This window comes from Trichosurus vulpecula, chromosome 1 (assembly GCF_011100635.1).
Source record: "Trichosurus vulpecula isolate mTriVul1 chromosome 1, mTriVul1.pri, whole genome shotgun sequence".
In the NCBI taxonomy this organism is placed as follows: domain Eukaryota; kingdom Metazoa; phylum Chordata; class Mammalia; order Diprotodontia; family Phalangeridae; genus Trichosurus; species Trichosurus vulpecula.
In genome coordinates this window covers 408,538,749-408,564,525 of record NC_050573.1, presented here as the reverse complement: position 1 = coordinate 408,564,525, position 25,777 = coordinate 408,538,749, and the positions used below count along the sequence as shown (strand labels likewise).

At 40.0% G+C, this 25,777-nt stretch overlaps 1 protein-coding gene across 3 annotated transcripts in view; it reads right to left on the bottom strand.

Annotated features, from left to right (window-relative positions):
* Positions 1 to 25,777, bottom strand: part of GHR (growth hormone receptor) — a 332,257-nt gene that overhangs the window by 190,041 nt on the left and 116,439 nt on the right. The window contains exon 1 of one of the 3 annotated variants that reach the window (XM_036759529.1): positions 2,508 to 2,868. The exons of the other annotated variants lie outside the window; for them this stretch is intronic. Within the exon in view, the coding sequence (XP_036615424.1) occupies positions 2,508 to 2,562 (55 nt within the window). The 5' untranslated portion in view covers positions 2,563 to 2,868. Of the gene's footprint in view, positions 1 to 2,507; positions 2,869 to 25,777 lie in introns of those variants that run through there. 3 annotated transcript variants of the gene reach the window in all.

Here is a 25,777-nt window from a genome sequence, read left to right as displayed (position 1 = left end):
AAATGCAATTTGTAGCTGATCAGTGTTGAAGCCTGCTGACAGGTCTTAACAAGTAAGTGTTGGCAGGTAGGGAAGTCTAGCATGCATCGACAGGAATATGTGCGTGTAATGACTTGTTTACAATATGGTACTGGGGTTACAAAACGCATGTTGTATCATCAAAATTTCAATGTAGGAAAAAAACCCATAAATTTACAATAAATTTATTAAATTTAAGATGCATCATATTACAAAAAATTTATATTTTTTGAATGATGCAAATTTAAAAAAAACATTAAAGGGTTAAAGAAAGTAGATTTGGGGGCACTGAATAATTTTTCTAAAAGGGAGCAGTAGGCCAAAAGTTTGGGTACCTCTGCTCCATATAAATCCTGCTCCCATGCTTTATTATGGTTTGGAGGTGACTGTGGTTTCTCAGACAGTGAAGTAAAAGCTCTGACAGATTCCACCAAGCCAGACAGGTTTTAATTATGGTTCCATGGCAACCCAGTGGAGAGGCCAATGTGGAGAAACATATCAACAGACGACTGGTCCCTTGACGGCAACCTTATGTGACTATGGACTGCAGAACTGAAAATCTAGTTACTTGGTGTTAAGTTGATCTCATTCCTACCCCAGGTTCTGAGAGTCCTTTATGTAGGATTCAGAGTAGCATGATTGAGGCTGGTTGGTAGTCCAAGTTAAAGTCCCTGTGGGATTTCCTTTAAAGTAGAATAAATCCTGGGTAACTCAGGACTGACTCTTACATTGATGACTAGGCAGCTAGGTGGCACAATGGATAGAGTATCTGGCTTGAAGTCAGGAAGACTCATCTTCCTGAGTCCAAATCTGGCCTCAGACACTTACTAGCTTTGTGACCCTGGGCAAGTCACTTAATCCTGTTTGCCTCAGTACCTCATCTGTAAAATGAGCTGGAGAAGAAAGTGACAAACCACTCCAGGATCTTTGCCAAGAAAGAGTTGGACATGATGAAATGATGGAACAACAGTGCAGAACTGAGACCAACCTAGGTTCTAGAGCTGAGATAGCTCTGGTTATAACCATACATATTTCCTGGGGCTGCCTCTGAACTGGAGCTCCAAGGGAAGTAGGAGTGTTCTTTTGTGAAATGTTCTGCTCCATGGTTTTCAGTGGCTCATTAGATAATTGTGAATATGGATAAGCTAATTCTTACTAGCATCTAGCTGGTGAAGCTTGTGCCAAGAGCTCATATTCAGAACAGTCCTGAGTAGTCATGGAAGGAAGAAAGTTACAAATGCAGTTAGTCAGCAAGGAGGCAGGCTGGTTGCCAGAGCAATACCTTTTTCAATTTTACTAAAGCTCTAAATAGTTATAAGGTCATTTGGAAAGCCACAGAAAAATGATCGAATCACAGAATTCTAGAACTGGAAAGGATCTTGGGCACTTAACCTCTTCGGGACTTGGTTTCCTCATCTCTAAAATGAAGGGGTTGGGACCTTATAGTCCATTCCAACTTTAAGTCTATGATCCCTATAACCTTAGAAATAATCTGATCTAACCCCCTCAATTTTGTTGATGAGGAGACTAGGACTCAGGAAGATTAAACTGCCAACCCAACAGAGTGCTGTGTTGTCATTACTTCCATTCATCAGCTTCTCTAAACATGGACAGATAGCTCAAATGTAAAACAAGGACTAGAAGAAAAAGCCTGCAATTTCTTCTGAATGCAAATTATAACCTCCGTTGATTTGTACAAACTGTGCCCTCGGTAAGTGCTGAGAAGAATAGCTCTTAAGTCAGAGAACAAGCAATGGAAACCAAATGATGCATCAGCATTTATCACAAAGAGTCTAAGGCCTCTCTCAATGAACATTTAAAACCACTAAGCAAAAGTTAATGTAAAGAGAAAGCAAGGTTAGCTGAAGAGAATGGAGAACAGGAAATAGAACGAGGGAACAGGTACATACAGGTTCACGGATGGAGAAGCACAGGAACACAGATTTAGAGGTAGATTGGATCTTAGAGACCCTCCTAGTTAATCCAAATTCTCTCTCTCTCTCTCTCTCTCCTCTCTCTCTCTCTCTCTCTGTCCCTCTCTCCCTCTCTCTCTCTGTCCCTCTCTCTCCTTCTCTCTCTCTGTCCCTCTCTCTTTTCTCTCTGTCTCTTTTCCTCCCTCTCTCCCCTCTCCCTTCCTTTCTCTCTTTCTCTCTCTCTTTATCTCCATCGCCCTCTCTTTCTCCATCTCTGTATCTGTCTCTGTGTCTCTCAGTCTCTCTGAGATGAAGAAATTGAGACCCAGAGAAGCAAAACAACTCCCCCAAGATTAGATGAGCAAGTAGATGCCAGAGAGCTGGAACTGGAATTCAGATTCTCAAACTCCAAATTCTGTGTTCTCTTATTCTACCAAGAGAGAGAAGAGGGATGGGAAAAGAAGAAAACACCTTCCTTAAACCAAATTGGAGCTCCAAATAAACAAACAGAAAAACAAATACAGACATTTGACCCTTCGGCTTTTATATTAGACATTTAAAGAAGTGACTACTAACCAGCAGTCCTGCAGACATTTCTGAAAGAGAGGCTGGGGGGTCCCATAGTATCCATTAGGCTTCATGACACACCCCGTTACTCTTTAATTTAGCTTTGTTCCACAGGTCACATGACACTCATTGGTGACCACTCGGCAAGAAGGAAAGGACAGCTGGGTAAGGGCTAGAATCAGGGCGAAAGTTTTCTGTTCACCAAACCTTATGTCCTGATCTTGGTTCTTCATCTTGTAGTTTTGGCACATGAACTTGGGCCAAGTTCAGTTCATTCCTTGTCTACTCTGACATCTGTCTGTCCTTCTGCCATTTCCCTTCTTGCATGTGCCCTTGATGCTCCCTGGTACCAGAAAAGTAAAATAAAGCACACAGAACCATTGCCTAATGTAAAACAAGCCCTCTAACCTTTGCCCATCAAGCCTCTGTGCCCTGCCAGCTGAAGCGCAGCCCAAGGCCAAGCTGGACTTTCCCAGGAGGTGCCTCCTGCCAGCCAGGACAGCACAGGGCGATGAAATTCTAGAAAAAACACTGACCACACTCTTAGGACAGAAGGCTCCAGGGCTGAAAGAGCCTTGGAAGGACATCTGGTCCAACCCCTTCTTTTTACAGATGAGGAAAATGATCTTAGAGGTGTAAAAGACTATGATACCGTTCTGTCAAAGAGATCAGGTCACTTTTATCTGATGGGTTAACCTGAGTAATCTCCAACATTAGAGTCTTTCTGGGTCCTTATATCCCTGACCTTATTGTAGGTATTTGACATATTTTATTCTTACAGTGCTACCATTGGGTGGACATCGAACCACTAATACCTTTTGCATATCGAGCTTTAATAGGCCTTACTTAATTGGCTACAGCTATTTTACACACAGGACCATTTAGACCGTTTGGCCTCTTTGACAACTTCTGGTCCCTCATGCCTAGAATGATCCCTGTTTTCATCTCCATTCCATCTTGGAATTCCTAGGTTCCTCTGAGGCTTGGGTCAAGGGCCACCTCCTTCCTGAGGCCTTTTGTGATCTCGCCAATTGTTCCCACTAACCTATGAAATCTTTGTATACATTTTGTACTCATTCATCTATGTGCATTTTCTCCTAGTACAGAGGTTCTTAACCCCTTGTGTGTCATGCACACACTGGCGACACCAGTGGCCCCCTTTCTTAGAATAATGTTGTTCCCTATATTCACAATAGAAATAAATGCTAAATTTCAGTTAGAGGTTAGTGAAAAAAGACGTATATTTTTCCCCATCCAAATTCATGTCCCTTCCTGAAATCCATCCAGAGAGCCCCTAGGTGTCTATAGACCCAGGTCTGGGGTCCCATCACAATAGAATGAAGCTCCTGAAGGTATAGGCTGTTTCTGTCTATGTATCCCCAATGATAGCACAGTGCCTGGAACATAGTGACATTTAATAAATGCTTGTTGATTTATCATTTGATTAATGTGCCCTTAATTTGTAACAAGGGAAAGATTAGTCCTAAAAAAAAAAACAAGCAGAATCTCAAGTCAATACAATGAAAAGGAATTATGTTTTGGTCTTCAATACTTTGTCTCATATCCACAAATTCATTTCTCATGGCTTATACCAAGAAAGTTGTCTTTACATTTTACATGGTACATAGTCTGATATAATGGCAAGGGCATTGAACTAGGAATCAGGAAATCTGAGTTTTAGCCCTGTCTCTCTGGAAAGCTTCCTCTGTAAACTTTGGCAAACCTGGACTTCATTCTGTAAAAAGAAGGTCATGAGCTAAATGATTTCCAAGGTTCTCTCTACCTCTGATAGTCTATGGTTACATATTTGCCATTAAGTTGGACTGCATAGTCATTGTGTGGATTTGTTGCTGAAAAATGTGGCCAACAGTTGTTTTTTTTTTTCTATACTGCAAAGATAAGAAGGTCTACCAGTAAGGCAGTAAACACAATGTAGATGATAATTGTCAAAATGCCTGTGTGGTTCTGTATTGCAAAATATATGAGACTCTCCACATAGAAGGTAGAAGTAAACCATTTATTCGGATACCAGAGAACCAGATCCCACAAGCCATTTACCCAATATATCACAGCAGTAAAACATTTCATTACAATAGCACAATATGGAGGCTTGCCATCCCAAAACCTCTCTGACTCCCCGCTGGGGTCTTCCCAAAAACAAACTCACAGTACAGCTAAGTCAGCCTGTTCAGTAACAATCATGACAGCGGCCATTAGCAGTCACAACTGCTCTCTCTCTCTCTCTCTGTCAGCATTTCCTGTGACATAAGTTCCTTTTCCTGTCAGGAAGCTCCTCCCACCACATGTGACTTAGGCTTCCTGTGACGTAAGCAGGTCACATGGCCTACTAATGGGTGGGAAAGATCTTCAAATCTAAATGGCTACTACAGATGGCTTCTTGTACCTGTGGCTGTAGCCACAGATGGCATGGGGTTTTAGCAATGCTTCTCTGGCTTATTTATGGGCTCTCCAACACCCTTTCCAATAAGACATTTTATGCTGTATCTACACATACTTACAAGCTAGTTAGGGGAAATAAAAGGTGAATTCCTTTAAATAATCAACCAAGCAAGAAGCATTCATTAAGTACCAACTATGTGCCAGGCACTATGGTAAGCACTAGGGATATAAAGATAAAAATTAGACATACTCTGCTCAGGGAGTTTATATTCTAATGGGGAGACATTTCATATACTTATATGTATGCATATATGCACAAATCTACACACGTATCATATGTAAGACATGTATACGTATATATTATGTTGCAATGTTTTATTGCAAATATGTGCAAGAAAAATGCAAGGTAGTTTTGCAGGAAAGAGTGTTAGGAGTTGGTAGATCAGGAAATGCCTCATGTGGAAGAATGGCCCTTGAGTGAATCCTGAAGAAAACCACTGATTCTAAGAGCAGGTACTACGTTAGTTACTAACCAGTTACTTTAGTGAATTCAGCCAACTATTTTCAGAATAACTTGATAGTTACGGTTTTGTTTTGTCCTTCAAACCAGTTTATTAGTGTAGATACAACCTGTGCCAAATGGCCAAAAGGCAGCCTAACTCTGTTCTCTGATAGCTTCATAGCTATCCTGATTCATTCAAAGTAGGGTTACCAGGAAACCTCAAAGCATTTCTTCAGTCCACCCTGATTTTAATTCTTCACAAAGCTATAGATTCGGTTGGTCTTTTGTAATTATGGGCACTATGGTAATCATAGGTATAACAGTCTTCTATTAGATAGTAAGCCCCATGAGGGCAGGGCTTCATCAAAATCTGGTATTCCTGTGGTGTTTAGCCCAGTGCTCTGCACACACTGAGTGCTTCATAACTGTTTGCTGATTTGAACTAAATATCCAGCACAATAAGGCTGAGTACCACTTCAGGTCAATATTTGAAGGAGATCCAGAATTTTATAGCTTTTGATACCGTTCTGCTCCTAATGTTAAATTCAGGTTTGCATGCAGTTGATGCTAGCAGAGTCAAACAAAAACACTTTTCTTTGTGTATGGGAGTGGTTGCTTCCGTGCTTTGGCCATACAAGAGAGACAGGTGGCCTGTGTTAATATAGGGCTTACTAGCAATTTTGGTTAGTTACACATTTCCCTCACTAGGCAAAGGCAAGTAGTTCTCTGACAGCACAAGAGTGCATATGGTTGAGAAGGAAGCTAATAAGATACAAGCAAGTATACATGGTACCACTCTTCTCCTTCTCTTAGCCCTATGCCTGTCACTCAGCACAGTTGGATCACAATCCACTTTAAAAGCAGAGAGGAGGGGTGAGGGGTGGTAGGGTGGTGGGCTAAGGAGGAGGGGCTTAGAATCTCTTAAAACACTAATTCAGGCCCATCTCAGTCAGATCCAGAAGTCTGGGAAAAATCCCAGGCATTCCCCAAACCCCTCTGGGAATCAGGATTCAAGAGCTCCATGGCGAGGGGCCCTGCAACAAGTTGGCTGGGGTCCTCTAAGTAGCCTTAGAGGAGATAAATGTTTCTCCCTCACACTCATATGTTGTGGAATCACATGAGGAGGGTGAAAATGACCGTCCCAGTCCACTCTCATCACAGGAAGAGGTGTCTTACTAGCATGCTGGTAAACATTTTAACTACCTGCCTGACTCAGAAGAAAAAAAAAAGCACTTAGAACATACTTTTAAATTTAATCTGCATCATTAATGTTCACATCACTTTCTTCGCCGAGACCAAGGGTGGGGAACCTGCAGCTTGGAGGCCACATGTGGTCTCAGGCCACAGGTTCCCTACCCCTGGCCTAGACAATCAACCAGAGAATAAATGGAGCCTTGACTTGTAGCACTTGTGGTCTTCTGGAAAATTAAAAATCTAAACACTGAAAATTTAACAAGTGACTCTCTCAGAGCTGCCTCAGCACACACAGGAAAGGGATGACTCTCTACCTTTCTAATTAGACACAGAGCATAGAAGTGCATCTGAATCTTTGCCAATCAGATCTGACTCACTGACTGCCTCAGGGAACAGACCTTTCTTCCCTCAAGAGGACTAGCAATTTTATAAAACAGTGGGGTTATAATCAGTAGTTACCACGCCAGGTATGTGGCTTCATAGTCCTCAGACTTCCAAGGACTGCTCTCTGACCAGATGAGAATATTTAGTTTACTTTGATCACAAACAAGTCAGTCAGAGAAAGCAACATCTGAAACAACTCTTTCAGTTTCTTTTCTTTCTTTCTTCTTCAGAACTTGAATGCTGTGTTCAATTTTGTGCAAAATTTACAATCATCTTGTACTGTAAAAAATGGTGAATATGAGCAATGAAGAAGAAACCATGGGAACATTTGCATGAACTGATTCAGAGTGAAATAAACAGAACCAACAGAATAATATACACATAATTTTGTCAATATGAGTGAAAAGATCACTAAGTGGAAGCTAAACCTAGGGAGATGATTCTCGTATGCATAATACATAGATAATTTATTATATATAAGATATATCATGTAATACAAATAGATAGATAGGTAGATAGATAATTGTTGTGTTTGTCCTTCATTTTCGAAGAGGACCATGACATCAGTGAGATGATGACATGACTTGTGGTTGACTTTGCTGTGCAAGGTCACCAGCCTCACTTTCTCCTCCAGAGCCATCTGGGTCCAGTGGCCAGATATTCATCAGGATGACTGGAGATGGCCCAGGATGCAATGGGAGACTCTGGCCCTTTCAGGCTAAGATCTTTTCAGGTTCCCACTTTGAGTGAGGCAACACCCATTCAATGAATAAGCCTCTTTAAGAAACCAGTCAAGGGATGGCCCCTTTAATTAGAAAAAAGGGGAAAAATCAAGCGGGAGGGAGGGAAGACCTTAGGGTTGCTGTTCCAAAGAGAAACAGTTACCATTGACATTCACTCTGAGCCAGGAGGGCCCAAAATACAGTCATTAAGCGGAGCTTGGGCAGGGATGTATTGTGGCCCAATCTATGAGCTTCAGAGTGAAATGGTTAAGAAAAGAAAGAAAGAAAGAAAGAAAGAAGAAAGAAAGAAAGAAAGAAAGAAAGAAAGAAAAAAAAAAGAAAGAGAAAGAAGAAAAAGAAAGAAAGAAGAAGGAAAGAAGAAAGAAAGAAAGAAAGAAAAGAAAGAAAGGAAGAATGGAAGAAAGAAAAAAAGGAAAGAAAGAAAGAAAGGAAGAATGGAAGAAAGAAAAAAAGGAAAGAAAGAAAGGAAGGAAGGAATAAAGGAAGAAGTTAACTGGGGAGCTTCCAACCATCAAATTTACCTTCCTTTGGAGAGCAGAAGGAGAGGGAGAGGAGGAGCTGAATTACCCACTGGCTGGGTCCCCACACAAGCAGCTTAGACTCACAGGTTCTGTTTGTCCTTCGTTTTCAAAGAGGACCATGACATCAGGAAAAATGATGACATGACTTTAGATAGATAGATGCAGCCTTTCTCCTGAGCTTTATTCCCATAACACCAACTACCTACTAGACATTTCAGACTGGATGCCCTGGAGAAATCTTAAATGCATCACGTCAAAACTGTTGTTCAGTTTATTTTCAAACCAAACCATAGAAGAAAGCAGTGGATCATAGGTGCTTGGAAACAGGTGTATCAGCAGATGTGGGAAGCTACTAGATTTAGAACTAGAAGGACTTTAGACCATTAGGTCCAGCCATTCCCCATCCCTTTCATTTTTATAGATAAGGAAACTGAGGCAGAGAAAAGCTAAAGGTATATGTAAGGTTACACAGTTGGTAAGTATCCCAGGGAGAAGCTGAACCTAGGTCTTTCTGAACACCAGTGCAATACCCTAACCACTGCACCATGCTGTTTCTGAATTTGTTGTTTTGTAAGGAACTCTTGTATCCTAAACCACAGGCTTCAAAGATAGTGTTAATATAAATACCAGGCTCTGGTTAAACCTGGATTTCAAATTGCAGAATCTTTATCAATAGGAAGGCTGGACCGAGAATCTAGGCTAGACGTCTCACTGTGGGGTAGTTGGGAAAATAATTTACCCATGCAAGTCTAGATGTAGGGCATGGATTTACTATAATTTAAATGGAAAGGCAAAAGAAGTACCTCAGATCCCATAAGCAGCCCCTGAAGTAGTATCCTCAGTGTCCCGAAAAGAAATAGTTGGGTTCATTTTAAAAGTGCTAACACTTAAGAACCTGGAGTGTGGAGAGACCACTGAGGCAATAATCTTGGGGCCATCTATGTGGACCTGGCCCAGGGTTTGCCTAACAATGAGGAATTTTTCAAGAGAAAGCCTGTCTGTTGACAACAGCCTAGTATAAAGAAGCAAACTAAGGAAACAAAGGCTGTAAACATTTTGGATAGCTCTGCATGGTTTTCTTTTGAAGATTGGTGTATTTTGACTTTTTGGTGTAAGAAATAATCAGAATAAAAATTAAAAATTAAATAAAATGAGGCAGTATAATGCATGGTAAAGAGAAATGCTTTTGGAGTCAGAGGACTGGGGTTTGAATCCAGCCTTACTACTTAAGGAAAGTTATTTGACTTCTCTGGCCCCTAGCTCCCTGTCAGTTAAATGTGGGAACTAGACTAGAGGGACTTCAAGATTCCTCACAGCTATAAATCCTTGATTTTATTAGCCTGTGATATTAGATGATAAAGAATCAACCATTCCTACAAACAGAAGGCAAAAGTATTTTAGTATAAAAATGCCAAATTCTTCATACAAAGGTCAGCCAACAGCTATATGACAAGGTCCGTACTAAGCATGGATACAAAGAAAGGCAAAAATATGGTCCTTGTCCTCAAGAAGCTGGCATTCTAATGGGAGGATACATACAGTATATGCCAATAACTATATTTAGCTTATACATAGAAGAAATAGAAAGTAATCTGGGTGGGGGCCGTGCAGCCAAGTGCACAAGAGTGCTGGGACTGAAGCCAGGAAGACTGGTATTCATGAGTTTAAATCTAGCCTCAGACATTTACTAGCTGTGTGACCCTGGATAAGTCACTCGACCCCTACTTGCCTCAGTTCCTCATTGTAAAATGGGGACCCAATGGAGAAGGAAATGGAAAACCACACCAGTGTCTCTGCCAAGAAAACCTCATGGACAAAGTCCATGGGGTCTCAAAGAGCCGGACACAACAAAACAAGCAAAACAATCTCAGATGGAAAGCACTAGGGGAAGAGGGAGGCTTCTTCCAGCGGGTGGGTTTTGAACTGAGTCTTTTTTTTAAATTTATTTTTAGTTTTCAACATCCACTTCAATAATTTTTAAAATTTTCTCTACCTCCCTCCCCTCCCCCAATCCAATATAGGCTCTACATATACAATCTTATTGAACATATTTTCACATTAATCACATTGTATAGAAGAATTAGAACGAATGGGAGGAGCCATGAGAAAGAAAAAAAATAAAACAAAAAAAGAAAGCAAAATAGTATGCTTCATTATGCATTCAGACTTTAAAGTTCTTTCTCTGGATGTGGATGGCATTTTCCATCATGAGCCTTTTGGAACTGTTTTAGGTCCTTGCATTGCTGAGAAGGGCTAAGTCCATCAAACTTAGTCATCTCACACTGTGGCTGTTACTGTGTACAATGTTCTTCTGGTTCTGCTCACTTCACTCAGCATCAGTTCATATAAGTCTTTCCAGGTATTTCTGAAGTCTACCTGCTCCTCATTTCTAATAGCACAATAGTATTCCATTACTTCATATACCACAACTTGTTCAGCCATTCCCCAGTTGACGGGCATCCCCTCAATTTCCAGTTCTTGGCCATCACAAAGAGGCTGCTATAAATATTTTTGTACATGTGGGTCCTTTTCCCATTTTTATGATCTCTTTGGGATACAACCCTAGAAGTGGCATTGCTGGGCCAAAGGGTATGCCCAGTTTTGTACCCCTTTGGGCATAGTTCCAAATTGATTGAGCTGAGTCTTGAAGAAAGCTATGGAAGCAAGGAGGCAGGTAAGGAGGGAGACCATTCCAGGAATGGCAGATAGCAGGTAGAGATGCAGAGTCAGGAGATGAAATGTCACATGTGATAAACTACAAGTAGCACAGTGCAGTGGACCATAGAGAGTACAAGAGGAGTGAAGTGGAAGTCTGGAGAGGCAGAACAAGGTCAGGTTGTGAAGAAGTTTAAAGGTCAAACAGAAGAGGGAATAGAGAGCCACTAGAATTTACTGAGCAGAAGGGAAATGCCCAGGCATGAGCTTTAGGAAAGTCACATTAGCAGCTGAGTAGAGAGGAAGGGTTGGAGTGGGGAGACACTTGAGGTGGGAAGAATGCCAACAATTAGGAAGGAGATGACTCTACTGGTTCAGGAAAGAGATGATGAGGACCCGAATGAAGCTGTTTGGTGGCTGTGGAAGTGGGGAGAAGGATGCATACAAGAGAAGTTATCAAAGTAAAAGTGACAAGATTTGGCAACAGATTAGCTATGTGGGTGAGTGAGAGAGAGAGAAGTTTAGGTGACTGGAAAGAAGGTGGTGCCCTTAAAACATAATAGGAAAATTGGGAAGGGGAGGATTTGGGGGAAAGGGAATGAGTTCTACTGTGGGCTTGTTGAGTTTGGAGTTATCTATAGAACAGTTGGTTTGAGATATTTAAAAAAGCAGTTGGTGATGTGAAACGAGAGCTCACAAGAGAGATCAGATTAAAATAGTGTTTGGGCTCTTCATTCACAATCAAAACATTAATTAGCACTATGGTATATATATATATATATACACATATATATATATATATATATATACACACATATATATATATATATATATATATATACATATATTATATATGCCTAGTACAATTGAGTTAGAGGTCCAATAGAAGTCCAATATATATATTAGACTTCTATTGGACCTCTAACTCAATTGTACTAGGCAACTTTTTATGAGAATAGGTACTAATCCTGTGATTTCATTAGCATAGGGAACAACTCCCTGATAAGGAAAGTCTTTCTACTAATGCAAGCCAGCAATTTTGCAATTTATGGTCTTGGAGTTGCCTAATAAGAGGTTAGGTGACTTGCTCAGGGTCACAACTGGTTTGTGTCATCAGTGGCATTCTAACCCAGGTTTTTCTAGCTTCAAAGACAGCACTCTATCCACTATGTAACACAAGACTCTTAATTGCCTGTGATGGTACTCAAAGCCAGTGTTTAAGGTGAACACCAAGGAATGTACATTAGGCTTTAAAAATAATTGGTTTAATCATGTCCCAGATTAGGACCCCCCTGCACACCACACACACCCCAAACCTTATAGACAGAGAGACTGGAGTAAGGGTCAAGAGAAGGACATTGTGGGAACAAAAAGGGGATATAAGACATAAAGAGACCATAACAAACCACACTCTATTTAGGCAACTGGATTACAACATTGAGCATAAATAAGGGTAACTTTTGGTGGTCTAACCAAACCAAACTCCCAAGCTAGATTTAGATTAGCTCTAGAATAATCCTGGTCCCAGGTTCTGATATAGCTTTTGAACACAACTTGTCTCAAGGGCACACCCAGGGGAAGCCTTTATTTTTATAGACTGTAAGAGTAGAAGATTTAATTTAATAGCAAATTTCACTGTATAACCACTATCTGTGGAATCTTCTGCTTTGGTAGGGTTTTCCATCTAATCAGGCTGTTGTTTTTATAGAAACATAAAAGAAATTCAGCATTCATTCTGAGGAAGAGGGAAAAAAGGGGTATGTTACTGAGCCTGAAATTATGGGTCTGTATTTTTACAGTAGCCTTTTGTAAAAATTATGGAAGCATAGCCTTTGACTGCGGTCACCGTCTTTAGAGTGTCATCACTGATCCAACCTCACACAATTACAAAAGTAGAGGTTTTCATCCAGTTTTGGAAGAATACTTAGCTGGGCAGGGAGAAATGGCAGGGTTCCAGAACGGATCAAGATATAAGACTACCTAAGTCATTTCACTTCCTATCCCTCTGCTATGTATGGAAGAAAGGGATGGAAAACATCCTTGCGTAGGCAGCCTTGGGAGTAGGGAGTAGTACAGGAGGAGGAAATTGGGACTGGATTTCTCCATCTGCTTTCCTCAAGTACAACAATCTCCTTCCTTCCAAGTCTATTCCTTCCCAGTCCACTGTCCCACTCCTCTCTTCCATATCTCCCCATCACTAACAGTGGGCAAAACACAAGCATTTTTAAATGTCTGAAAACAAAAGGCAAAAGGTAACTAAAAATTTATGAAGACTAGAACACTTCAAAGCTTAGTATGGGAGGAAACCTTAACCAAACTGAACATTCAGACCATAAAAGATTAAATTATTAAAGGCAAACACAAATTGACTAGAACAAAAACAAAAACAATGAATGCTCTGTAATTACAGTGACCAGGATTGGTCCAGAGAAACATACATAGAATGCATTTTCCTGACCTTCTTTGCAAGGTGAGGGACTATGGATGTCAGGTATTGCAAAGCAGGTTAGTATATTGGTTGGTTTTACGGAATTGCTGTTCTTCCTCTTTCTTTTTTTAATTATTGCTATGGAGAGGGGAGGAAGGAGGGATATATTCAGGAATGAAGGTGATACAGAAACAAGAGACATCAACAAAGATAAGATAGAAATTTAAACAAAAAATTGTTGAAGCCATAATGTTTTATCTTCAATCCTCTGACTTCCCACATTCTCTCACAATCTCATTTTAGACATTAAAACACGACGAAGGTAGTTGAGACTATTTCAAACTCTTTCTAGCGCCTTTTGGTGTAGTTTTTCATAAGTACAATATGAATTACTGATAACTTAGCAAATTAAAAGTAAACACAGGGTGATACCTTTGAGTCTCTGTGTGATAAAAGATTTGAAAGCTTAAAAGGAATGGTCCATATAATGTCATGTTAGAATGAGAAGGGACGTGAGGGATGCTCTTGTTTTAACTGTTCCTTTTACTTTTGAGTAAATACACATGCAGTAAGACATGAATGACTCAAGGTCAAATAACTTAGAATGAATAATGGCTAGCTTTATATAGCACTTTAAAGTTTGCGAAGTACTTTACAAATATTATCTTAACAACAGCCCTGGGAGGTAGGCACTTTCATTATGCCCATTTTACAGATGAGAAAACTGAGGATGAGAGCGATGAAGGGACCTGCCCAGTGTCACAAAGCTAGTGAATGTCTGAGACAGGATTTAAATTCAGGTCTTCCTGAAGTTCAGAGCTCTATCCACTGGATCCCTTAGCTGGATTAGAGCTAAGACTCCTGACTTTCTACTGCACTATGCTGTGTTTTAGTTTGGTGGGGGTACTATGGTTAAGTGTCTCAGGTTCTAGGTTTAGGCTCCACTTTTCTAGGAGACCATAAGTTTGTAGCTCATCATATGTCAGATGTAGCATTGTACTTACATGTGTCTCTGTCTTACCTTCATAGTAGAATGTAAGATCCCCAAAGTCATCACATTGCTTTGTGTCACCAGAATACAGCATGATGCAATATATATATATATGTATATATATATATATATGTGTGTGTGTGGTGTGTGTGTGTGTGTGTGGTATGTATATCTGTATACATATATATACACACACATACACACATATACATACGTACATGCACACATATATACATATAGATCTACATGTAGATCTATATATACATATCTGTATATAGATCTGAATATATATATCTGTGTATATCTATGTATATATTTATATATATGATAAGAACTTAAGAAGAGTTTATTGAATTGAATTGAAGAGACAGATGATGTGATATACTGGAAAGCACAATGGATCTGGAGCCAGAGGACCTGGGGTCAAATTCTCAATCTATCACTCACCACTTGACCCCTGGGGCAAGTCATTCACATTTCTGGATCTATGTCTCCTCATCTGTAAAACAATAACCTCCAATGTTTGTTCTAGGTATAGGCTGCATGAGAAGTACAAACCTCTGAAATGTTGAAAGCATCTATCTCCTACAGATTAAAGAAATAGCAAAAAAGACCTATGTGGACAAAAATATTTATAGCATATTTTTGTAGTATCAAATCTTAGAAAATAAGGAGATGTCCTCTTATTGGGGAATGGCGAGACAAGTTATAGTATGAGAATGAAATGGAATATTATTGTGCTGTAAGACATGATGAAATGGATACTTTCAGAGGAAATTGGGAATATCTCTATGAACTGATACAGTGGGATATAAGCAGAAACAGGAGAACATTTTTACAATGACAATGTTACAGAGAAAAACAACTTTGAAAAACTTTAGTCCTCTGATTGATGCAATGATGAACCATTAAGTCCAGAGGACTGAAGATAAAACAGATGTGTTTCATATGGTATTTCTTGCCAGAAGGGATGGACTTAAAATGCATGAGACATAAATTTCTAGACATAGTCGATGCGGGAATTTGTTTTGCTGGACCATACATATTTATTATGAATGTTTTATTTTTCATTTAAAAAATTGTTCAATGTGGGGCAGTGGAAGGGAGGGACATAAATAATTGTAAAATAAATAAATATTTTTTAAAAAAAACTGCCATAGAAGAATTTTTAGGAAAGACTGTTTTTCATATTTTGAAGGGTAAGAAGTCATATTTGTGACTATTGGAACATGTATCGACTGTACATTTTTATACACTAAAAATGATTTATTTTTATCATTGTAATTCTTATCAGTTGGATAGCAGCTGGAAAGCAGGGACTAGCATCTCCCTGCCAAGTCCCTCCAAAAACCTATAAAAATGGCTCTGAACCAATTCTAGAACGGCAGAACCCACAAAACAGCAGAGGGAAGCAGGGCTCCAGCCCAGGACAGCCTGGATGGTCTCTGGGTGAGGTCTATGCCACAAGGAGCTGGGAGCTGGGAGCTGGGAACGGAGTGGAACAGAGCCCAGCCTGAGCAGCGCGGACCAACCAGACCAGAAGCCGGGCAGAGCGGGCCCTAGCGCCCTGAATCAGTGAGCTTCGGTAGTTACCAGACTTCTCAACCCACAAACACCAAAGACAGCGGAGAAGGTTAGTGGGAAAAGCTGCGGGAGTGGAAGGAGTTCGAGGTTCAGCTTCCAGCCCCGGGGGCAGCGGAGGTGGGGCAGCTACAGCTGTTGTTGCTTCCGGATCAGAGCAGGAGTGCACAGCCTGCCGAAGATCTAAGCCCAGTCCGGGTTGGGGGGTTCTTGGGGAAGGAGTAGTGCTGGTGTGACAGAACTGGCACCTCCCCCCCAAATGTGGAACATAAAACTCTCTAGCTACAAGCAGTCATACCCCACTGAAAAACTCAAGGGTCAAGTTAGTTGGTTGGGAATATGGCCAAGCAGCGAAAACGCACCCAGATGCAGTCTCAGACTTTGGATTCTTTCTTTGGTGACAAAGAAGACCAAAACATACAGCCTAAAGAAATGAACAAAGTGCAAGAGCCTACACAAAAGCCTCCAAGTAATTCTTATCAGTTGAAAATCTCATTGTATGTTAAAATTGCATCAGTTTATCACTGAATTAATAACGTTAAAATGATGGCAACATTAATAGTCCACCAAACAACTCAATTTCAGAAGGTGTCAAAGGAAAGACTTTATTATACAGTTCATTTAATAGTCTTATTCTTAATAATAATGACAATAGGATTAACATACTTTTGAGACATATTAAAATGAAAAGTCTTCCTACAAAGTGCCATTACAGTGAGCGTGGTGTGTGTGTGTGACTGCAAGTTCTTGTTGGCTGCACCAGCAAAGAACAAGCACCAGCAGGATACCTATACTGAAACAGCTTTAGGTGCAATCCTGGCCACACATTGTGTCTGCTTTGCTAGACCAATACAGTTAAGGATGGAGAGACATAGCACAGGAGGCTAGTTTCTTGGTGATGAGCTCCTTGGTCACGTCAGCCCATGAAACAGAAAAATGCAAAATGACCCTTCGATCCTGTGCAACCCCTTGCTTCTATGGTAATGGTGGCAGAGTAGCAGAAAAGGAGGTGGGGGGCAGAGGGTACTAAGAATCCTTTTGGTTTTAGGCCATCTATCTCAACATTAACTTAGCTCTTTATACTCTAAAGGTAAGATTCTGATCTAGTCGCTGAGGAGATATACACTGTATGAACTGAGTCATAAGCACCTTGACTTTCCCATTTAAAATGAAATCAGAGGACAAGAAGAAGTTTCAACTAAATAGAAGCAAGACTCATTAGTTCTTCTAAGAGGAAAAAAGGATTTGGAGGAGTTGGGTTTATGGTGAATCCAAAGTCAACAGGAAGACATCATTCATGGGAAATGTGGACATCTCATGTTATAATGTTTGCAAACAAGTCTTTGTAAAAAAGACTGAAGTCATGAAGGCAATTGCAGCCTGTGCCAACATTAGTTGCAGACAATGAAACTGTGGAAAATGTCAGTGGAGAATTTGAAAAGATCCTCCAATGGAATTAACATATATTCTAATAGTTGGTGATTCCAATGCAAAGGAGAGCATAGAGGAAGATTGCTAAAAATATTTTAGAAAACACAGTTCAGAAGTAAACATGAGAGAGGCCAAATGGACTGTCTGGGTACAGTCAGAGCACAGGCTTATTATAGCAAAGAGTAAATATCAAAATAACACCAGATTAGAAGACATAGTAGAAATGAGAGGAAGATAAGGCACACAATTAAATAATCTTCAGCTTCACTTAAATAAGCTATTGATAATAAAAAATGAAGATTAGCAGCAGTTAGATAGCACAGTGGATAAAGCACTGGACCTGGAATCAGTAACACGTGAGTTCAATTCCTGCCTCAGACACTAGCAACTCACTTAATCTCAATTTGCCTCCATTTTTCAACTCTAGAATGAGGATAATAGCATCTTGTTCCCAGAGTTGCTCTGAGGACAAAATAGATAATATTTGTAAAGCACTTTAGAGCTTTACACATACACCACACAAACACACATATATATATATACACATATATTACATATACATATATAATAATGTTAATAGATGGGCACCTCTCATGATGTTGTCTACATATATATATAATATTAATAGATGGGCACATCTCATGATGTCATCTATAAATTTGGCACACAACAGTTTATCTAAGGATTTCTTTTCATGGTGTGACACCTGAGTCTTGGTAGCACTAATCACCCCCAAACTACTCCATTGCTTGGAACTTCAATTTCTAATTATATCCTGTTTTGTTAAGCCAATATTTATTACGCTACTGCCATCTTTGGCTATGTGTTAGGTGTTAGGGTTCCAAAGACAAAAAGAAATAGCACCATCCCTCCCCCCTCAGGAACTTAAGAGTACACAGGAGGAAGAAAGGGAGAAGGTGTATTTATAGATGAGAATGAGATTTGGAGTCAGTAGTATGGAAGTTGGAATCCTAATCTGCTACTTACTATGTCAGCGTAGACTAGTCACAAAGCTTTTCTAGTTCTTAATTTCTCATCCATAAAATAAAAAGGGATAAATTAGATCTTCTTTGAGGCTCCTTCCTATGACTCCTACGATGCCTTATGATCCCAAATATAATACAATACAGAATGCGATAAAGGCAAAGGGAAGATCCAAAGTGGCATAAGAAATTTGAGGAAGGAGAGGATCAGGGATGGCTTCATAAAGGAGGCAGCCTTTGAGGTGAACATTGAAGAAACAGACCATTTTCAACAGCGGAGATGTTTTTTAGACATGGGGTTGGGAGGCGGGACAAGAATAAGGAATAGAGATTGGTTGGAACATAAATGGTATGAAGAGGAGCAGTATAAATGAAGGTTGGAAAGGTAGGACCTCAAGTGCAAGGGAAGATGTTTGTATTTTATTCTATAGGTAATGAGAAGTCAATGAGGGTTTTATGGTTTAAACATGATCTGGTCTGTTCCAACTTTAAAAAATCCTTCTTGACCCTTTTAGCCCCTTTTAGCTATCTTGTATCTTCTTTTCCTTTCACAGTCAAATCCTAGAGTGTGGCGGAACATCTACGCTTCATAGGTTCCATTTTTTCACCTCCCACTCACTTCTCAAGTCCTTAAAGTTATGTTTCTAATTATTCTCTCAAAGATGACATGTTGTTGTTGTTCAGTTGTTCAGTTGTGTCCAACTGTTCATGGCCCCATCTGGGAGTGGTTTGCCATCTTCTCCAGCTCATTTTATAGATGAGGAAACTAAGGTAAACAGGGTTAAATGACTTGTTCAGGGTTACAGAACCAATAAGTGTCTGAGGCCAGATTTGAACTCAGGAAGATGAGTCTTCCTGACTCCAGGCCTAGTACTCTATCTGCCCATCTTTAAATTGCTACTATTAATGGCCTTTTTTCAATAATGATCCTTGACCTCTTTACAATTTTCTGACACTGTTAACCATCCCTTCCTCCTACATACTCTCTCCTATCTGGTCTTTTGTAGTTCTCTGTTTTGGTTCTCTCTTCTGTTTGGTTTCTTCTCAGTATTCCTTGCTGGATTATCATCATCGAGAGTCTGCTTATTAACCATGACCTTGCCCTTGGTCCTCTTCTCTTTTCTTTCTAATTATATCTACTGTTGATCTCATCTGGAAACATAGGTTCAATGATCATTTCTCTGCAGAAGACTCCCAAATGTCTATACATCCGGCCCACATCTTTCTTCTGAAATCACTAACTGCCTGCTGCAAATGTACTGGATGTCCCCTAGACATTTTAAATTTAACATGTCCAAACAGAACACATTATCTCTGCTAAGCCTGTCCCTCCTCCAAAATTAAAGGAAACTTTTTCAACCCCAGATTTTAGGCTGGGGAATATTCCCTTGATAAAGATCCAGTCTCAGCCTCTAGGAAGAAAAAGCAAGCTGGACTTTGTATAGTCTAGAGTTGTAGTTTTGTTCCCAGAGCAACCTGAACCATACCAAAGGAATATTTTTCCCTTTTTTGATTATTGGGCTTATGTTTGTTCGTAATAATAAGCATTATTTTTCTAGCACTTTAAGGTTAGCAAAGCAGTTTACATGTTATCTCATTTGATTCTTAAAAGCCCTCTGTGAGGCAGGTGCTTTTACTATCTCTATTTGTACACATAAGGGTAAATTAAGGCTGACAGAGCATAAGAGAGTTGTTCAGGGTCACATAGCTAGTGAGTGTCTAAGGCAGGATTTAAATTTAGGTTTTCCTGGGTTTAACCGAAGAATAATCAGAAGAAATTGTATTTAAGGAGGTCACAAATGCTCTCCCTTAAAAAGAATTCTCTGTGAAGGATTATAGATGATCATATTAAAGTACAATATGAGACAGCCTACCAATATTATCAAGGCTGTCTCCTGTGAAACTCATATAGCTACTAAAATACACAAACATGTAATGTATGGTACAATGAGAGTCAGATGTTTGAAAAACTACAGATTAGGAAGCAGGGATTAACTGGAAAGAGTGCTGGTCAGCAGCTGTGTAGATTCCAGAGTTCCCAAGGTGACAGCTGTATGTAACTCTCACAGGGAGCTCTCTCTGAACCAATGAATATCTCAATCTATGCACAAAAAATCCAGTGAATCATTTTCACTTTTATCATCTGACACTAGTTGAGTGAAAAGCCTGACCTGTACCCACACTAATAGGTCATTTTTGTCTTTGTAAACCCTCCTCTCCCAATTTTGTAGCACAGAGCCTTTGCATGGGGAGAGTGGTCCAGGCATGGGGGCCAGAGAAAACTGCCCATAGATGAAAGACAGAATGTCTTGTTCATAGAACAGCCAGGAGGCCAGTGTCTCTGGATTGAAGAGTACTTGTTGGGGGGTAAGGCTCATGGTTGGAGGGGGTTAGGTTATGGAGGGCTTTGAATGCTAAACAGAGAATATTGTATTGGCTCCTAGAGGAAATAGGAAGCTACTAGAGTTTATTGAGTGGGGTGGGGGGAGAGACATGATTAGACCTGCTTTTTCAGAAAATCCCTGTAGTGACTGAATGGAGAATGGACTGGAGTGGGACTTGAGGCAGGCAGATCCACTATCAGGTTATTGCAATAATCCAGGTGTGAGGTGATGAGAGCCTCTATCAGAATGGTAGCAGCATCAGAGGAGAGAAGGGGGCATATCTGAGAGATGTTACAAAATGAAATCAACAGGACTTAGCAACAACTTGGATATGAAGGGTGGGAGATAGTGAATAGTGAAGTATGACTCCTAGGGACTGGGAGGATGTTATTGTCCTCTGTAGTAATAGGGAGAGTAGGAGATATTTAAATTGTTTTTTGAGTTCCCTCTTACGTTTCTGCACCTACTAGGAATGATCAACTTAGAATCTACCTCATCAGACAAAGTAGTCCTTAAAACTGCACTCATTTTAGAATTATTCAAGGAAAGTGATTAAAGTAGCAATACCTTTGCTTCAGAGATTTCACCAAGAAAGTCAGTAACAGAAAAGCCCCATAAACACCAAAATATTTATAGCTGCTTTTTTGTAGTAGCAAATAATAGGAAGCAAAGCAGATGTAAAAAAACCCAAACAAACAACAAAGATAACTATGGATTGGTTAGATAAATTCAGGGACACAAATGTAATTGAACATTACTGAGATGGAAGAAATAATGAACATGATGGATACAGAGAGGCATAGAAAGAGTTATTTGACCTGATGCAAAGTAAAGTAAATAGAACCAGGAAAACAACACACACAATGACTAGGACAATGCAACAGAAACAACTGTAACAATAACAAAACAAATGTAAATGAATGCTGCAAAATTATAATGACCAATTAGCAGCAGAGAGAGAGAGAGAAAAGAAGCCTCTTCAACTGCTTAGCAGAGGTAGAAGACTATGGCCATGGAAAACTGTATATAATTTTAGTCTTTTATGATATATGGGTTAATTTTGCTGAGCTGTACTTTTTTCTTTTATCTTTTTTTGTCATAAGGGATATCTCTCTAGGAAGGGAAGAAGCTAGGGATATATCTGGAAATGTGATAAAATCAAAAGATAGCAACAAAAATTTATTTTAAAAACCCATGAATTCATGGCATTTTAATTATGGTATTTATTCTAAATTATGATATTTATTCTAAAACAGGTGCTTTTAAAATGTGGGGATTTCTTTAAAAAATTTCCCTCATGTTTACTCGACATGAATGTTAATTACTCTTTAATAAACATTTCCCAAGGAGTCTGAGCATAGCAAGAGTAGAGGACCATAAAACCATATCCAGAAAGCTTCTATTTCACTATTCCTGCCCTTTTTAGAAAATGAGAAATCAAGACAGTCATTGCTTTAGTGTGGGACAGTAATTTATCCCTTATATATTATGTGGCCTATGCCATTAACCACCAAAGAGTATGCCACATAAGAGCAGGTGTACCCTGAATCATGATTTATACTGAGTCCCAAGGAGTGTGGTGGTGAGACCCAGAATATTTAGCAGCCTCATGATGTGACTTTATTGTGAGCAGCTTTTCTGAAAGACTGGCAGGTGAGAGAGTTATGTAGAAACAAAGGAAAAGTCCTCTTGAATACCTATGGTAACTGAGCCACAGTCTGGTCTGTGCAATAGAATTAAGGCAACGACAGCCAAATAATTTTATGAGAATGTAAGAGATGCTGAACTGGATCAGTTCAATGCTCCAGTTAGTCTGAAACATTCCTCATGCTCCCTATCTGGTTAACTAATTATGGACCGACCAGTTAGAGTAAATAGCTCACATTTTTATAGTGCTTTAAAAGTTCACAAAATGCTTTGCATGCATTGTCTTATTTGAGCCTCACAACAAGACTGTGAAGGTCGTGGCACAGGGAGTTAAGAAAGGAACAGCTCTTGAACTGGAGAAGCCTACAATATAAAGGGGGGAGGTGGATAAGTCATACATGTAGGCAAGAATGGAATTTGGAGCTGGTAAATTTAAATGCCTGCTCTACCAGCTTACTATGAGAACTTGGGCAAGTCATTAAATATTTTTAAGGCTTTTTTTTTTGAGGTTCCTTCCAGTTCTAAATTCTATGGCTCCTACTATCCCATATCAATTGCATACAAAGCAAAGTTTGATAAGGGTCACACCATGTCAGTTCAAAGAATGAAGCTCAGAAGTGAAGAGAATTGGCCAGGGTCACACTGCTGGTACTTCTCTGAAGTGGCCTACGTGTCCAAACCTTTTGGAGTCAAGTCTAGCAGTCTATTCAAAAGTAACCCACTGTGGAAAAGAGGCAGGATCGTTCCAGCTTCTTTGTCCATGCCCTACCACATGCTGCCTTTCTACGTCTACTTACCTAGGTTTCATACTGGGATGAAGGAATCTGAGGCCACAGGGTCTGAGAACCATGGTTAAATTCAATCTTGAGGCTTGACTATTGATGTCCACTGTCCCAAATAGGTAAAGGGAAGACTAGAGACCAAAGGACACATACTGTGCAGACTTGGAGAGACTTGTAGCTGTGTAGCCTAAGAGGGGATGAACTCAGACACAGAGGGAGGAGGAGGTATTAGTGAATCCTAGGGGAAGTTTGAAAATACTTACTTCCTCAACTTTCAGACCTTGCTTTCTCCCCTCCACTTTCTTGAATAATGCATGGGAAACTACAACCACTGACATTGTTACTCTGTCACTAGAGGCAACTAGGTGCCACGGTGGAGAGAACACCTGACCGGGTGTCAGGAAGGTATGAGTTCAAATCTAACCTTAGAAACCTATTAGCTACATGACCCTGGACAAGTCGCTCAACTCTTCTGCCTTATTTTCCTCATCTGTAAAATGCGGATAATTCCTACCTCTTAGGGTGGATGTGAGGATAAAATGTGATAATATTTGCAAAGTGCTTTGCAAACCTTAAAGCCTCATATAAATGCTAGGTAACATTATAATATTAATATTAGAATTTAAGACACTTAAAAGGAGGACCTTTTTTGCCTTTCTTTATATCCTCATCTCCACAGTACCTGGACGTCGGTAAGGGCTTACATAATCATTATTGGTTGGTATTTAACATTTTCTCTGCTAGTAAACCAGGCTCCTGTTGGACAGAAGTACCTAAGAATATATAAGCACACAGCGCCTCATCTCTGGGTTTTAAGACCCCTATAGTTTAGCCACAAAGGCAAGAGAAATAAGCCACAGAGTTAGACAATGATGAGGCCCACCCAATGGAATGCTGGGAAGGAGCTGATTTTGATCCATTTTAAGTATGAGGCTGTCACATCAGGTCAGAGGTTGAAATGGGCCACAGTTAACAGGCTGCTTGTGGATGGAAGTCCAAGGCATCACAGACTCAAGCTGGGAGGAACCTTAGTCCAAGGACCTCATTTTACAGATAAGAAAGGAAACTAGGACTTGTGTGCCAGGCGTTGTTCTAAGCACGTCATGAATGTTATTTCATTAGATCCTCACAACACTGGGAGGTGGGTGTGGTTACTATCTCCACTTTATGTTTGAAAGAGATAGTAGTTAAATTACCTGCCCAGGGTCACATAGGAAGTATGTGAGGTCACATTGGAACTCAGGACTTCCTCTTTTCAGGTCCAGAACTGTATCCACTGTACCATCTCACTACTACTACTACTACTACTACAACTACTACCACCACCACTACCACTAACTAGTACCACCACCGCCACCATTCCTACCATTGCTACTACCACTTCTACTGCCACTACTACTACCATACCACTACTACTACTACTACTACTACCACCACCACTACTACTACTACCACTACTACTACTACTGCTACCACTACTACTACTACTGCTACTGCTACCTACTACAAGATCTCAAAGGTAATAGTTAGAGCTGGGATTTGAGACCAGACCCCACAACACTGGATCCAGGACATTGTCAGCATACCATGCTGCCTCCATAAGTTAATCACCATAATTCTTGTTAGCTAAAAAAGGCAAGCTGAAGAGGGGGTGAGGAGAAGACTACAAATGGTAGAAAGACTGATTTTTGTTTTAAATTAGAATTTCTTAGTACTTACTACGGAGACTTTTAGATTCAAGTGTTCATTCACTTTGACTAAGATGTGATCAAAGCATAAGGAAATATGAAAATCATTTAAAAAATACTATGTTGTTTTTTCTGTTAAGTTCTAATGAGCAAGGCGGTGAGTACAGGAGAACAATCCTGGGCTTAGAGCCAGAAGACCTGGGTTTAAAACCTACCTCTGTTCATTACTAACCACCCACGATCAAATGAAATAAAATGGAAATTGCTCTGTGACCTTTCCACACTGTTTGTATTATTACCACTATAATAGCATAGGAGAGGCAGGCTGGGCAGAGAGCTCACTGCCAGAAGTCAAGCTGTCTCTCACAAATACTGGCTGTGTGACCCTGGACAGATCCCTAGTGCCCTAGGGAACTCTGACATAGAAACTCTTAAACTGGGGCCCATGAACTTTTAAAAAATATATTTTGATGATTACATTTAAAAATATATATTTCAATGTAATTGATTTCTTTTATAACCCTATGTATCTTAATTTTATGCATTTTAAAAACATGATTCTGAGAAGGGGTTCATGGGCTTAGGCAGACTTAAAAGGGGCCCATGACATAGAAAAGTTAAAACTCCCTACCCTAAGACTCTAAATTGCAGAGCAAGTACTGCATTAGTAGAAGGAAGTCTTACCCCCAAACAAAATTTTTTGTTGTTTCAATCACGTCCAACTCTTTGTGAACCCATGTGATATTTCTTGGCAAAGATACTGGAATGGTTTACCATTTTCTTCTCCAGCTTATTTTACAGATGGAAACTGAGGCAAACAGGGTTAAATGACTTGCCCAGGGTCACATAGCTAGGAAGTGTCTGAGGCAGGATTTGGACTCATGAAGAGGAGTCTTCCTAATTCCAGGCCCGGTGCTCTATCCACTGCACCACCTAGCTGCCCAAACAATATTAGCTTATACTTA